The 16,860-nt window shown below is 36.2% G+C and overlaps 1 protein-coding gene across 1 annotated transcript; it reads left to right on the top strand.

Annotated features, from left to right (window-relative positions):
* The first annotated feature begins 15,301 nt into the window (after positions 1–15,301).
* Positions 15,302–16,243, top strand: LOC124987264 (olfactory receptor 56). Its single transcript, XM_047556403.1, has one exon. It carries the CDS (start codon positions 15,302–15,304, stop codon positions 16,241–16,243), a length of 942 nt encoding a protein of 313 aa, XP_047412359.1.
* Positions 16,244–16,860: the final 617 nt, after the last annotated feature.

Below are 16,860 nucleotides of genomic sequence, written 5' to 3'. Positions count from 1 at the left end.
ATCCTAAGCCGACATGTTGAAGCTCTGGACCTACTTTTTCTTCTATAAGATGCAGGATCTCCTGTCTGATTCCAAGGTTCATGATCCATTTTGAGTTGAGTTTTGTGCAGGGTGAGAGATAGGGGTTTAGTTTCATTCTATTACATATAGTTCTCCAGTTTTCCCAGCACCATTTGTTGAAGAGGCTATCTTTTCTCCATTGCATGTTTTTTGTCACCTTTGTCTAGTATGAGAAAATTGTATTTATTTGGTTTTGTGTCTGTGTCCTCTATTCTGTACCATTGATCTACCTGTCTATTTTGGTACCAATACCATGCTGTTTTTGTTAATATTGCTTTGTAGTAGAGTTGAAGTTCTGATACCCCCCTGTTTCACTCTTCCTGCTAAGGATTGCTCTAGCTATTCTGTTTCTTATTCTTCCAGATGAATTTCATAATTGTTGCTCTATTTCTGTAAGGTACATCATTGGGATTTTAATTGGAATTGCATTGAATCTGTATAGCACTTTTGGTAGTATGGCCTTTTTTACAATATTAATTCTTCCTATCCAAGAACATCGGAGATCTTTCTATCTTCTAAGGTTTTCTTTAATTTCTTTCTTTAGTGTTCTGTAGTTCTCATTGTAGAGGTCTTTCACCTCTTTTGAAAGATTGATTCCCAAGTATTTTATTTTTTTTGAAGCTATTGTGAATGGGGTAGTTTTCCTAACTTCTCTTTCTGAAGATTCATCACTTATGTATAAAAATGCATTAGATTTATGAGCATTGATCTTCTAACCTGCTACTTTACTGAATTCACTTATGAGTTCTAAAAGTTTTCTGGTATAATTTCCTGGTTCCTCTAAATATATAATCATGTCATCAGCAAATAGGGATAGTTTGAATTCTTCTTTTCCTATTAATATCCCTTTAATTTCTTTGGTTCTGTCTAATTGCTCTGGCTAGAATTTCAAGGACAATGTTGAATAGAAGTGGTGAAAGAGGGCATCCCTGCCTTGTTCCAGTTTTTAAGAGGAATGCTTTCAGTTTTTCACCATTTAGAATGATATTTTCCATGGACTTAGTGTAGATAGCCTTTACAATGTTAAGGAATGTTCCTACTGTCCTTATTTATCTTAGTGTTTTGAGCATGAAGGGATACTGTATTTTATCAAATGCTTTTTCTGCATCTACCAAAATAATCATGTGATTCTTGACTTTAAGTCTGTCGATATGGTGAATTAAATTTATTGATTTCCAAGGAGTGTGGAGATTCCTTAGAAAACTTGGAATGGACCCACCATTTGACCCAGCTATCCCACTCCTCGGCCTATACCCAAAGGACTTAAAATCAGCACACTACAGAGATACAGCCACATCAATGTTCATAGCTGCTCAATTCACAATAGCCAGGTTGTGGAACCAACCTAGATGTCCTTCAATTGATGAATGGATAAAGAAACTGTGGTATATATATATATATATATATACAATGGAATATTACTCAGCTATAAAGAATAGTAAAATTATGGTATTTGCAGGCAAATGGATGAAATTGGAGAATATCATGCTAAGTGAGATAAGCCAATCTCAAAAATACAAAAGGCGAATGATCTCACTGATAAGCGGATGATGACACATAGTGGGGGGTGGGAGGGTGGCAAGAATGGAGGAAGGAGGGACTGTATAGAGGGAAAACAGGGGTGGGAGGGGTGGGGGGAAGAAAAAATAACAGAATGAATCAAACCTCATTACCCTATGTGAATGTATGATTATGCAAATGGTATGCTATTACTCCATGTACAAACAGAAACAACATGTATCGCATTTATTTATAATAAAAATAAATTTAAAAAATAAAAATTAAAAATAAATAAATTAATTAAGTTTTAAAAATTTATTGATTTCCAGATGTCAAACCAACCTTGCATCCCTGGGATAAAACCTGCTTGATCATGGTGCATTATCTTTTAAATATATTTTTGTATGCTATTTGCTAAGATTTTGTTGAGAATTTTTGCATCAATATTCATTAAGGATATTGGTCTGAAATTTTCTTTCCTCGATGTGTCTCTGTCTGGTTTAGGTATCAGGGTGATATTGGCTTCATAGAATGAGTTTGGAAGGGTTTCTTCCTCTTCTATTTCATGGAATACTTTGAGAAGTATGGGAATGAGCTCTTCTTTAAAGATTTTTTAGAACTCAGCTGAGAACCCATCTCATCCCAGACTTTGTTTGTTGGTAGGCATTTGATGACTTCTTCTATTTCATTACTTGAAATTGATCTATTTAAATTGTGTATGTTCTCCTGCTTTAGTTTAGGGAATTCATATGTGTCTAGAAACCTGTTGATGTCTTCAAGATTTTCTATTTTGTTGGAGTATAGATTTTCAAAATAACTTCTAATTATGTTTTATATTTCAATCATGTCTGTTATGATATTTCCTTTTTCATTCTGAATTTTAGTAATTTGAGTTTTCTCTCTCCTTCTCTTTGTTAGTGTGGCTAAGGGTTTATCAATTTTTTTTATTTTTTTCAAAGATCCAACTTTTTATTTTGTCAATTTTTTCAATTGTTTCTTTTGTTTCAATTTCATTTATTTCAGCTCTGATTTTAACTATTTCCTGTCTTCTGCTACTTTTGGAGTTGATCTGTTCTTCCTTTTCTGGGACTTTGAGCTGTAGTGTTAGGTCTTTTATTTGTTGATTTTTTTCTTCTTTTATTGAATGTGCTCCATGAGATAAATTTTCCTCTAAGTACTGTGTTCCTAGTGTCCCAGAGTTTTTGATATGATGTATCTTTGTTTTCATTTAACTCTAAGAATTTTTTTATTTTCCCCTGATGTCTTCTGTTATCCATTCATCATTCAATAATGTATTATTAAATCTCCAGGTGTTGGAGTAGTTTCTGGTTTTTATTTTGTCATTTATTTCTAGTTTCAATCCATTATGATCTGATAGAATACAAGGTAGTATCTCTATCTTCTTGTCTTTGCTAACATTAACTTTGTGGCATAGAATATGGTCTATTTTAGAGAAGGATCCATGTGCTGCTGAGAAGAAAGTGCATTTGCTCTTTGTTGGATGGTATATTCTATAAATGTCCGTTAAGTCTAAATTATTGATTATGTTATTGAGATCTATGGTTTCTTTATTCAATTTTTGTTTGGAAGATCTGTCCAGTGGTGAGAGAGGTGTGTTAAAGTCACCTAATATTATTGTGTTGTGGTCTATTTGGTTCCTGGAATTGAGAAGGACTTGTTTGATGTACATGAATGAGCCACTGTTTGGGGCATAGATATTTATGATTGTTATGACTTGCTGATTTATGCTTCCCTTAAACAGTATGAAATGTCCTTCTTTATCCCTTCTGACTAGTTTTGGCTTGAAGTCCACATTATCTGATATGAGAATGGATACTTTGGCTTTTTTGCTGTGTCCACGTGCATGGTATGTTTTTTCCCATCCTTTCACCTTTAGTCTGTGAGTATCTCTTTCTATGAGATGAGTCTCTTGCAGGCAGCATATTGTTGGATCTTTCTTTTTAATCCAATCTGCCAGTCTATGTCTTTTGATTGATGAGTTAAGGCCATTAACATTCAAGGTTATTATTGAGATATCATTTGTATCCCCAGTCATTTGGCTCATTTTTGTTTTTTAACATGACTTGGTTTCTCCTTTATTTGAATATTCCTTTAGGGTAGTTCCTCCCTTTGCTGATTTGCATTGTTGTTTTTCATCTCTTCCTCATGGAATATTTTGCTGAGAATATTCTGTAGTGCTGGCTTTCTTTCTGTAAATTCTTTTAGCTTTTGTTTATCATGGAAGGATTTTATTTCGTCATCAAATCTGAAGGTTTTGTTGGATATAAGATTCTTGGTTGGCATCCATTTTCTTTCAGAGTTTGAAAAATGCTGTTCCAGGCCCTTCTAGCTTTTAGGAACTGGGTTGAAAAATCTGCTGATATCCATGTTGGTTTCCCCGAATGTAATTTGATTCTTTTCTCTTGCAGTCTTTAAAATTCTGTCTTTATTTTGTATGTTAGGTATTTTCATTATAATGTACCTTGGTGTGGGTCTGTTGTAATTTTGTATATTTGGAGTCCTATAAGCCTCCTGTACTTGATTTTCCATTTCATTCTTCAGATGTGAGAAATTTTCTGATATTATTTCATTAAATAGATTGTTCATTCCTTTGGTTTGTTTCTCTAAGCCTTCCTCAATCCCAATAATTCTTAAATTTGGCCTTTTCATGATATCCCATAATTCTTGGAGATTCTGTTCATGATTTCTTACCATCTTCTCTGTTTGTTCAACTTTGTTTTCAAGATTAAATATTTTGTCTTCAGTGTCTGAGGTTCTGTCTTCCAGGTGTTCTATCCTATTAGTTACGCTTTCTGTGGAGTTTTTAATATGGTTTATTGTTTCCTTCATTTCAAGGATTTCTGTTTGGTTTTTCAGTATCTCTAACTCTTTATTGAAATGATCTCTTGCTTCCCACATTTGCTCTTTTAACTGTTGATTGGTACGATCATTCAAAGTCTGCATTTGCTCTTTCATCTCATTGTTTGCTTCTCATCGTTTTAATTATGTACATTCTGAACTCCCTTTCTGACATTTCTTCTGCCATACTGTCATTGGATTTTATTGATGTAGCATCTAGGTTTGTTTGGGACATTTTCTTCCCTTGTTTTCTCATATTGCTTGGGTATCTTCCCCTGTAATATATAAAGAACAGAATCCATTCTAACACCTGGAGATAAAATAATACACTCTTGAATGAGGAATGGATCACAGAATAAATCAGGGAGAAATAAAAAATTATTAGAAACAAATGAGGGGGAGAGGACCAAGATGGCGAACTAGAGGGTGACTGCATCTCATGTGACTCCAGAACTCAGGCTTCAAGGAGAGGAGGGATTGAGAGACTCTTTTATATTGTTGTTGATGTCTTATTTGACTCCACTTTGATCTGATAGGATGCAAGAAATTTTCTCTATAATTTTGTATATGCTAAGATTTGTTTTATGACCTAAAATATGATATATTTTAGAGAAATTCCTTGTACCACTGTGAAAAAAGTGAATTCATTGTCAATGGATGAAATATTCTGTAGATGTCTGTTAGATTCATTTAATTAATAGTTTTGTTAGGCTTAGTGGTTATGAATTCTTTTAGTTTCTGCTTATCAGAAAAGGTTTTATTTCATTTTAAATTCTGGAAGATAGTTTTTCTAGATATAGTGATCTTGGTTTGACACTCATTTTTTTCAGGGCTTAGCATTTCTCCTGGTGTTTAAGTTTTGACTGATAAGTCAGCTAAAATCTGAATTTGGCTTACCTCTATATGTGATCTGCAATTTTTCTATTGCAGCTTTTAAAATTCTATTCTTTTTCTATAAATTAGGCATTTTAATTCTAATACATCTTGGAGATTATCTGTTTCAATCTTCCCTTATTTGGGATTCTATATGCATCTTGTATTTGTATTTCCATCTTATTTATAAGATTTGGAAATTTTTATTATTATTTCATTGAAATGATCATTCATTCCTTTAGTTTGTATTTCAGAGACTTATTCTGCCTCAGTTAGTCTTAAATTTGTCCTCAATATTATTCCAGGTTTCTTGAATATTATGGTGATGGTCTCTTATCATCTTTTATTTATTATTTATTATAATTTCAAGATTACTTATCTTCAAGACCAAGAATCTATAGTCAAATGGTCTAATCTATTGGTGATGCTTTCTATTAAAGTTTTAATTTGATTTGTTGAGTGTTTCACTGCCAGGATTTCCATTTGGTTCTTGTTAAGAATCTCTCTTTATTGAAATGATCTTTCACTGCCTGTATTTTCTAAGTTATTCCTTATGTCTTCTTTGAACTCATGAACATTTTAACTATCAACTTTCTAAGTTCTTTCTCTGACATTTTCTCCACTTTGGGGTCAATGGTATCAATTGTCGAAGTGTTGTGGGCTAATTGGGGTGGTTTATTCTCTTTCTTTTCCATGCTTCTTGTATGTATACCCATCTGTTTGGATCTCTTCTACTTTTATTTAGCGAGATCCTTTTCTTTAAGAACATACGGGTGTTAATATTTTCATTTAGTGTGTGTGCTCTACTATTCCCAGTATCAGCACCACTTTGAAAGGACACATTAAACCCTATTTACAATAACCATTTCAGAACAAAGCTATGTACTAATCAATGTTACAAAATGCAAAAACTTGTTAATAGTGTTCTCCACATTTCCTCTAATTCAGCTATAAATTTACAGTAGTGTTCTGGAATAGGTGGAAAATTAGTTATTAAAGAATAAAATTGTTATTACATTATATAGGAACTGAAAATAGGAAGAGAGAAAAATTAGAAAGAGAAAAGAGGAAAAAGTAAAACTAATGAAAGAAAATAAAGAATAATACAAACTAAGGCAAAAAAAAAAAAGCAAGAAAGAAAAGATGAATGGGGAAGGGATTTGAGGCAGTAGTAGGTAAAGTAAGAGGGAAAAGGGGGTATAAGAGGAGCAAGTGTAAACCTGAACTAGGAAAACAAAGATAGAGCTAACAACTTCACTTAATGCTTTAAAACATTAGAAGAAATAAATCAAAAGGGCTAAGGACACAATATCAAACACTATGGCAATGCTGTCAGATCAAAATAGTGATATATGATCAAAGTTGATGTTAGAGTTATTTATAGTAAACCATACCATGGTGGAGAAAATTCTTATTGAGTCTTCTTAGTTTGGATTTCATCAGGATTTGGGACTTTTATGTTGATCACTGTTCAGCTTTGGATCCCCCCGACCCCCGCAGAGGTGCCAGGGCATAGGAACTACTCCCCTGGTTGCTATGGACCTCCAACTAGCCAGTTCTCATTTTTCAGCCCAAGGACCTGAGACTAGATGTTTGAAGGGAGATGTGGTACATCTGCTGGCTGTTTTCTATTGTGTGCAGAGCACAAGATGCAGGGCTCAGGACTCTTGCTCTAATTGCAGTGGGACACTGCACACTAACTCCTCTCCACAGGGCCTTCTTCTAAGTGGCATAGAGCCTGGTGGCTGCGAATATGAGATATGGCTGTGGGCTCTCTGCGGGGAATATGCAGTGCAGAGCCATCGCCTTGACCACTGCAGATCACAAGGCACAACTCAAGAGTCTGCCAGCACCTGAGCCCCTATTGCCTGCAGTTGTGAACTGTCAGCACTGCTCCCTTCTGCTGACTGGAACCAAGACAGTCATTTATGTATATGTAAATGTATGCATATGTAAATATGTTTATAGCTGATGGGGTAAAGTGAAATTGGTACTATACATACTACAGCAATTACTATAAATGCAATTGCTCTCATATTGTTTGCTTCTGGGGATTATTCTACTTCATAGTCAGAATCTGAATTTCTCTTCAAGGTATTTTCTGTGAAGAAATGAAAGCGAGGGCTTCCCACTCTATTGTATTGCTGATATTGTTCCTCGATAATTCTTGACAAAGTTTTATGATCAAGTACACACTCAATATTCATAAATGTAGACAACAGTACGGATTCTGTGATTGTTTAGTGTGGTGTGGTATATGTATATTAATTAGTTTAAGTAAACCAGTTATTTATTCCAGTCTTCTGTAAACTTACTTACTTTGGTCTTCTTATTCTATCAGTTACTGAGATAAATTAAAGTATTCCATTACACTAGAGATTTTTCTATTTCTTCATTTCTATAAATTTTTTATTTTGTATTTTAAGGTGATTATATTAATACAAATTTAATGTGTTTTATTTTCCTGGTGAATTAATTACCAACTATTTCAAAATATTCCTACTTATCTTTAGTAATGTTTCTTATCTTAAAATCTATTTTGCCTGATATTAGAAAAACTGCTCCAAAAACCAGGCAAAACTTCTTTTGGTTAGTGTTTATATGTCATATTTGTATATAAAACCACATGCTATAAAGTATGTAAAAGCTTCCTGTATCCTTATATCTGTTATTTATTTCTTATTTTCAATGTGTTCTTGGTTTGTTATTATTTTTAAATCCTGCTCAATAATTTCTGGTTCTAATTGATATGTACATTTTAATTTCCATTTAATGTGATGTCTGAAATACTTGAGTTCAGGTTTGTCATCCTGATATTTACAATTTGTCCCACCTTTTTAGTGCCACTGTTTTTCATCCTTCTGTACTTCTTTTGGATTGAGTATTTTGTATTTCCATTTTCCTTTGAGGAATTTGTTAGTTACACATATTGTAACTCTTCTGTTGATTTCATAAGAAATTACAATATGCATACTAGAGTCTAACATAAATGAGTACTTGTGCTACATCCAAGAAAACCCACTTACCTGATCCCCCACTTTGGAGATATTATTTTTTTGCATTTAAATTGTATGTATTTTAAAATCCACATTACCAAATTACTATTGTTTTGTACAATCAGCATCATTTGTATTTATTTGTACATTTACTCTTTATACTGTCCTTCATTTATTTCTGAAATTTCTTGCTTCCATGTGGTATTATTTTTTTTTCATGTGAACAGCCTCCTTTGGTATTTCTTTTAGTAAAGAGGTGCTAATCAAAAATTCTCTCTCGCTCTCTCTTTTTTTTTCTTAGAAATGTCTTTATTTTGCCTTGTTTGGGAAGATATTTTTCTGGATATCAATTTTAAGTTGTAATTGTTTTCTTTCAGTAATTTAAGTATGTTATTTTATCATCTTCTGTTTTCCAGTATATACAATAAGAAGTCAGCCATCATTCTCCAATATGAATATTTTCTAATGATATCTATTCTGTCTTCAACTGTGTCTAATCTGTAGGTAAATTCATTTATTTACCTACAGATTAGTTTTAGTTTATGGATTTTATGTAAAATTTTATCTTATGTATTTTTCAGTTCTAATATTTCCTTACAACTTTTAAAAAATAGATTCCAATTCTCTCATAGAAAACTCAATTCAACTCCCAAGCCTTTCTGTCTCTGTCTTATATTTGGTTAATCACCTCATGAGTACCTTGCTAGGTTTTTTGTGTTTTGTTTTGTTTTTCTCTGTTGGGCATCAGACCCAGGACCTCATGCATACAGAAAAGGGCTTTACCACTGAGTTATACTCTAGCCCCCAAGCTAGTCATTTGTCAACAGATACCTCAAAGGGAAATCATACACAAGGTTGATCTCACCTTAGTACACTTCCTTCTCCCAGTAATTCTGGCCCCTACCTCCTGCCTATCTCGATATCAGCTTTCAAATCAGCTTTTCTTGTAGTTTATAGTTTCATAGATGGAAAAAAAATTTTTTTGATTCAATTCTTCCAAATTATGTAAAACATTTATTTAACATCAAAATCAAAAGTATTGTTGATACGTGTTATGGGTTAAATGTTTATGTGTCTCCAAAATTCATGTTGAATTTCTAACACCCAGCATGACTTTATTTGGGGTAAGACAGTAAATAAGGTTAAACATGTTCACAAGGGTAAGGCCCTGACATACCAGGATTACTGTCTTTTAAAAATAAAGACACCAGAGAGAGCTTACTATATCAGGTGAGATATTTTATTCATGTCCTAAAAATAAAATGAAAACCAGTCAAATAAAACTAAAATTAGAGTTAGGAGGAAAAGATAAATTTGTAATTCAACCACTTGTTTCCAATGAATTCACCACTGTGAAGAGATTTGCTTCCACAGAACATAAAGCTAAAACCAGGGAGACCATAAATTTTATTGTCCAACTTGAGACACTAAGAGTAAAAAGAGATGCTATCCATCACTATATGAGGTTAGTAGGCATAACTGCAGACCACAGGACACTCCACAGCAAGTTATGAAGGTCACTAACTGTCCTTACAGGAATGTCTGAGACAGCTTGAGATGACAGGCAGTCCTCCTGGCACCATCTTGTGAATATAACGGCTGTTCTTTCTCTCCCACTAGGTTATAAGCTCCTTGGAGCCAGGATTGTGTTCAGAGTCAGTATTTTGCTCTAGCAGACCATATCACCCAGTTCTCTGAATATCACAGGCAATTAACAGATATAGGCTGAATTCAAGAGGGCAGGCAAAGGACAAGTGTGAATTGTGGTTTCAGGAAGGGCCCAAGGGGGCAGCCACAGGTAAAGCCACAATGAGGGCCTTTGAGGTTACAAGGAAAGTACTGTAATGGGCAGGACATAGGGTATAGGACACCAAGAAACTGTTTCTTTGCCCTGGCTATCCCTTTGGCCCTTCCTGATGGATTTCTTCACTCTGCCCCAGCTATCCCTGCTGTTTGTCTTGTCTCTAAATTCCTATTTCGGGTCTTTTTTATTCAAAGCTTGAGAGTTCCTTTTCCAGGAACTCCTTTTCCTCCCCTGGGAATCATCAGCTTCACCTCACTCTGTCTCTGTGTTAAGAACATGTATGGCAGTGGGCATCTCCAGTGAGAGGCTGGTGCATTGTGGAAGGCAGTCAGGCATCAGTGGGTGGATGCAGATGCACAGATGCTGGCTCTGACTCCGCCTTCCTACCACTATCTCCTTAACTAAGCCTTCTTTCTCATTTCCCCTTTAGGTGAAAGTTGTTTTCTATCTGAGTCCCAATATCTACATTAGAGAGTCCACAGGTGATGTGGGCATCCACAACCTGCCTGAGGAGGTAGGGTAGGACGAAGGAAGGAGATCAGACTTAGGGAGCAGCTATTCTGTGTCCCTTCTCAAGGAGTAAGAGCAAATACAGAGGAAGGAAGATGAAGTTATATTGATGCAAGGAACTACTCCACAAGGCATCACTCCTGAATTTCTTTTCCTGAAGGAGAGCTGCCCAAAGGTGAGTGAAGGTATTTTCCTATTGCCGCTGCTTCTCTCCTCCTTGCTATTTGTAATACTAGTTATTGGTTCATTTCTTCATTTCTATGTATTTAGCAACATTTTCCCTTCCTCCATCCTTTGCTTCTATCAGGTTTTTTTTTTTTTTCCTTTTAGGAGGCATTTGCCTTCTTATAGTGCTTTTCCTTTGATCTATTTCTTTATTATCTCTTTTCCTTCTTCATTTTGGTCCTGGGGATTGAACTCAGGGCCACTTTACCATCCTTTTTATTTTTTATTTTGACACAGAGTCTCATTAAGTTTCCAAGGGTCACTGGGATTACAGGTATGCACTACATGCCCAGATACTTCTCTTTTTTTCTTTCCTTAATATCTTATTAATTTATTTCTTCTTTCCCTCTGTCTGGCTCAGCTATGGGTTTCTGAATTGCAGAATTGCTTATGGCAGGAAGGAAAAAAACAACTGAGAAGTGGAGGTGAAGGGGTAAGTAGTAAAGGACTGATAAGGGGCACAAAGTCCTTCTATTCCCTAATGAATACTATACAATAAGGTGGTTTCTTTTGTGTTGTTATTTCTAAAAGAAAAATGAAATCACTAACAGAGCACCTATCAAAAAAGTCTGAAATTAGGAAGAAAAATAGCATGTGAGGTGCTAGAAGATATTTCTGGGTTGTTTGCACAATACCATTATTACGTATTCAACAAATATTTACTGAGAATATAGTATATTCAAGTCACTGTTTTAGGAACCCAGGATCACACTATCTGCAAAAGTGCCATCAGGGAGTATGGGTTCTAGTTGGGAAGGCAGAAAACAAACAAATCCATACAAATAAAATGCAGTATGCCTTATTATCTGGAAAGTGATCAGGATGAAAGAAGGTTTTCAATAGGGCATATGCTTTTCTGAGAGGTAAAATGGAGAAGAGTGAACAAGGCAGAGAATATCTAGAAAGATCCTTGTGCGAGGAGGTGAAAGCAAGTGCAAAGGTGCTCAAGGATGGTGTCTCCCTGAAATGTGGAGCAATTTCAAGCAGGCTGGTGTGACTGGAGCCAGGGAATTCTGGGGAGAGCAGAAGGAAAAGAGGTCTGAGTGGTGATGGAAAGCCCACGGATGAAAATCTTACGTTTATTGAGGAATGAATTTGGCTTTTATTCTTCTGGAGATAGTTCACTCCAGTGTTGTGAGTCAGTAGACCGGTAGGGCAAGTGTGAAGTTGGGGGACAAGTCCAGTCAGGTGACATTTCCATTTCTCAGGGGAGCAATGGTGATGGTTTGGCTAGGTAGAAGTTGGCAGGAGTGAGAAGTGTTCTGGGGTGGTTATATGTTGGAAGAAGATCCAGCTGTGTTTTTTGATAGTTGTGATGTATGCTTGAGAAACAGTGCTCAGGCACCTGGATAGACCCACTATTAAATGAACTGGAAAGGAGGTGAGGATGGGTATTTCTTCTGGGTAGGAAAAGAACTCCACTTTTGCACTTTAAGAAGGGCAACCTCATTGGACACAGGAAGAGATATTGAAAACACAGTGAATATAACCATAGGAGCTAAAGGGAGTCACCCAGAATGGAGAGGGAAATGTCCTTCATCAACCACACAGTATTGTCATATAAGATAGTGGGTGAGAAAGGGTAGGGGAAGAGGATGTCCTTAAAGGTGCACATGGTTTAGTGTCTCTGTGCCCTATTGGTACAACTGTGCATCCTCAGCAAAGAAAAGTAACCTCAGCTGTGAGGGATAGGGAAGACCTGGGTTGGTTGAGACAGGGGTCAGTATGGCTAAGACAGTGCTCTAAGGCTGTGGAAACAATGATGTCCTCCTACTAATATCATATCTAGGTGTTATTGTTTGGAAGGACACTTGGGCACATCCTTTTGAGCACAAGTCAGGCCATGCTCTATTCTGTAGGGAAACAGGACATGTGGCTAATTTCCTGGTCATTGATGTAGCTTATTCCATCCTCATTCAGGAAATTACTGTGGATCTTTGCACAGAAAGCTTGGTGTCCTGTGTAATTGCCTCACTTCATCTTTGCAGTGAGGTAAGGTAGACATGAAAAAACAGTGTACAAATATATCATTGGTGCAATTTCATTCTTTGTGGAGAAACTTCTTATGACCTGAGGGTATTTCCTGTATTATCACTAATTGTCCTTCATTGAAAGAAATCAAATAATGAACTCTTATGTTATGGTTTATATATGAAGTATCCACAAAAGCTCATGTGTTAGACAATGCAAGAAAGGTTAGGGCTGAAATAATTAGGTTGAGAGTTTAACCTAATCAGTGCATTACTCCATTGGAATGGATTAACTGAGTGGGAACTGTAGGCAGGTAGGAATAGCTGGAGAAGGTGGGTCACCGTGTGCCTTTGGGGCTTATATTTTGTCCTTGTTAAGTGGCGCTCTCTCTTTGCTTCCTGATGGTCATATCCTGAGCTGTTTTCCCTTTAGCACACCCTGCTGCCAAGGTGCTTTTCCTAACTTGAATGCCCTGAGGAAAGGAGTTGATGTCCATGGACTTAGACCTCTGAAATCAAGAGACCCAAAGACCCAAATGAACTTTTTTTTTCTGAAAGTCTTGTTTATTATCATACCAACATTTGCATGGATGTGGTATTCATCTACAAATGATATTGGCCACATAGATCATGGTTTTTCCTAAATAAATTTTACAGTAAAATACAAATCAAGGAAAATGCTGTCAAAAGATTCAGAGATAAAATAAAAAGTCAATTAAGGAGTGATAATCATTCATTTTATAATTATATTTTATAATCACTTCCCTTAAATGGTTAATTCTTTTCTTCACATGTAATCCCCTCTCTGTACTCCAATAGCTACACAATTATATGAAGGTAAATATGGTTAATTAGTACTTTATGCATTAAGTAATCAAATGAACTTTTTGTCCTCTAAAATTGTTCTTCTCGGGTCCTTTTGTCACAGAGGAAAAAAAATCTGACTAAAATATCCTACCACATTCAGGTTAAGAACAAGATGTTCTACAATTTAACGAAGGTGTTTTTTTTTTTTCTTTTCTTTTCTTTTCTTTTTAGTTGTCCATGGAACTTTATTTTATTTATTTATTTATATGCAGTGTTGAGAATCAAACCCAGTTTGATTCATACATGCTAGGCAAATGCTCTATCGTTGAGCTATAACCCCAGCCCAAGGAGGGCTTTTTCAATTTCAAAAATGAATCTTCCAACCATATAGCACCTACTCATAAGATATTCAGTCAAAGCATATCTACTGAGGTCATAAAATAAACTAGGTACCCTTCTAGGTTGCCAGATGATGGTGAAAATTAAATGATGCTTATATTCCAGTGGGATGGAGCAGACAATAAAGTTCCAAAAATATAAGACTATATGTGGTTAAATGGTATAAGTTCTGTGAAGAAACCTAAATTATCAAAAGAACTTGAAAGTCCAAAATACCCATAGTTTTAAAATGGTTTCTCAACTCAAAGAGTTGGCATTTATGTAAAGATATGAGGCAGGTGAAAGATAAAATTCTGGGGAAACATTATGTTATAGAGAAAAAAATGCAAAACATCAGTGATAGGAATGTGTCTAGTTTGTCTTATGAAATTCAAGATAGCATAGTGAACAAAAGGGGCATGATAAGATGAGCTCAGAAGTAGTTGTGTGTGTGTGTGTGTGTGTTTGTGTGTGTGTGTGTGTTGGTATATTTGCATGCACATGCAATGGAGGACCTTGATTGTCACCACATGAATTTAACCTTTAATTTGGGAAGTTACTGACATACTTTCCCAAGGCAATTTGCATCATATGATTTACATGTCAGCAGAATAGGATTTTATAATGTTCAAAGAGAGAGATTGGGAGAACACAGAAGAACATAAAATAATCCAGTCATGAGGGGATGGTGTCCAGGACCAGACAGTTGCAGTGGGGATAGTAAGAACTGATTAGATTTAAAAAAAAAAAAAAAAAAAAAAAACTGAATCTACAACCAAGAGGTTTTCTGGTGCTTTCAATGTATGAATGACAGAAATATTGGGGAAAAAATGGTTCCAACATTTTGAGCTGGAACCAAATCAATACTAAGGAACATCGCAAGTCCCTTTGCCTTGCTTTGCTAGTATATTAAGTTATCTCTCCCATAGTCCAAGTACTGTTAAAGATAATTTACCAAGTCCATGTGAAACCAACTAAAAAGTCAGTGCCTTATGACAAAGCCAAGATTTTGTCTGCTGAAAGAGGATTGACCAATACTTTTGTGACACAAAATATTAGTTTCTAGTCTTCTTGGTATAGGAACATACACATATAGACACATAGTCCAATTCTATGTACTGGCACAGATCCTTCCATCTACGTCATGGGAATATAAAAGGGCATTCTCTTGCATGTCCCAAAGCATGCACTGTTGAAGTTCAATGAATTACAAAAGACTTATCTGACTGAAGAAGAATTCCAAAGTGAAGATGTGTTACTCAGTCTCAGAATTTCTCTGTCCACATTTGCAGGTGATGTTGAATAACGAAACCACGGGAATGTGGTCGAACCAATCATCCATAGATGGATTCATCCTCTTGGGCATCTTCTCCCACAGCCAGACTGACCTTGTCCTCTTTTCTGCAGTCATCATGGTCTTCATGGTGGCCCTCTGTGGGAATGTTCTCCTCATCCTCCTCATCTACGTGGATCCTCGACTTCATACTCCCATGTACTTCTTCCTCAGTCAGCTCTCCCTCATGGACCTCATGTTGGTCTGTAACATTGTGCCAAAGATGGCTGTCAACTTCCTGTCTGGGAGGAAGTCCATCTCTTTTGTGGGATGTGGTATACAAATAGGATTTTTTGTCTCTCTTGTCGGGTCGGAGGGGCTCTTGCTTGGACTCATGGCTTATGACCGCTATGTGGCCATTAGCCACCCACTTCATTATCCTGTCCTCATGAGTCAGAGGGTCTGTCTCCAGATTGCTGGGAGTTCCTGGGCTTTTGGAATACTGGATGGAATGATTCAAATGGTGGCAGCCATGAGCTTACCTTACTGTGGCTCGAGGACTTTGGATCACTTCTTCTGTGAGGTGACAGCTTTATTGAAACTAGCCTGTGCAGACACCTCCCTTTTTGACACCCTGCTCTTTGCTTGCTGTGTCTTCATGCTGTTCCTTCCCTTCTCCATCATTGTGGCCTCCTATGCTCGCATCCTGGGGGCTGTGCTTCATATGCGCTCTGCTCAGGCCCGTAAGAAGGCTCTGGCCACCTGTTCCTCCCATCTGACAGCAGTCTCTCTTTTCTATGGGGCAGCCATGTTCATCTATCTGAGGCCAAGACAAAAAAGGGTCCCTAGCCATGATAAGGTGATCTCTATGTTCTACACAGTCCTTACTCCTATGCTCAACCCCCTCATTTATAGTCTGAGGAACCGGGAGGTAATGGGAGCCCTGAAAAGGGGGATAGACCATTGCAGGATCATCAGCCAGCACTGAGGAGCCAGGGTCTTGGATCTGGCTGTGCTATCTCCTGACTGGGTAGCATCAGTAATTCACTACACTTTGTGAATGTCTATGTACTCTTCATTGAATAAGAATCATAACATCTGTCCTACCTCACAGGGATTTCACACATGTAAGTCTAAAACCTCATGCTTTAGCAATGCATTGTTTTTATTGTATTTTTTTATTGTTTATAACATCCTTCAACTAAATTCACTCTATTTTTAAAATCGTCTCTATAATTCCTGTCTCTTATTGAGTGCTTTCTATTTCCATTACATACCTTCTATATGAAAGTGATGTTAAATGATTCAAGTTAATAAATATGGATATCTTCAATGGAAACTTTCCAGATGGTAGAAATAGAGTCTCTACAATTCTTCTTAAATAGTACTTAGCCTTCTCCCATGCTCCATTTGAGACTTTACAAAGACTCCTTTAAGAAATGAAAATAGACTCTTACTGTTTAAATGTTACCTCTGTGGGTCTCATGTCTTGTTTATTTGTGCATTAGCAATATGTGGCTCTGTGCCTTATGAATAGCAGTTGCTCAATAAAACTTTATTTAATAAATTCAAGAAGAAAGCATCAAATAAAGCAATATCTATGAA

The sequence above is a fragment of the Sciurus carolinensis genome, chromosome 6 (genome assembly GCF_902686445.1).
Source record: "Sciurus carolinensis chromosome 6, mSciCar1.2, whole genome shotgun sequence".
Taxonomy (NCBI): domain Eukaryota; kingdom Metazoa; phylum Chordata; class Mammalia; order Rodentia; family Sciuridae; genus Sciurus; species Sciurus carolinensis.
The sequence above is the reverse complement of the archived record's forward strand: the minus strand, read 5'-3'. Positions and strand labels throughout refer to the sequence as shown.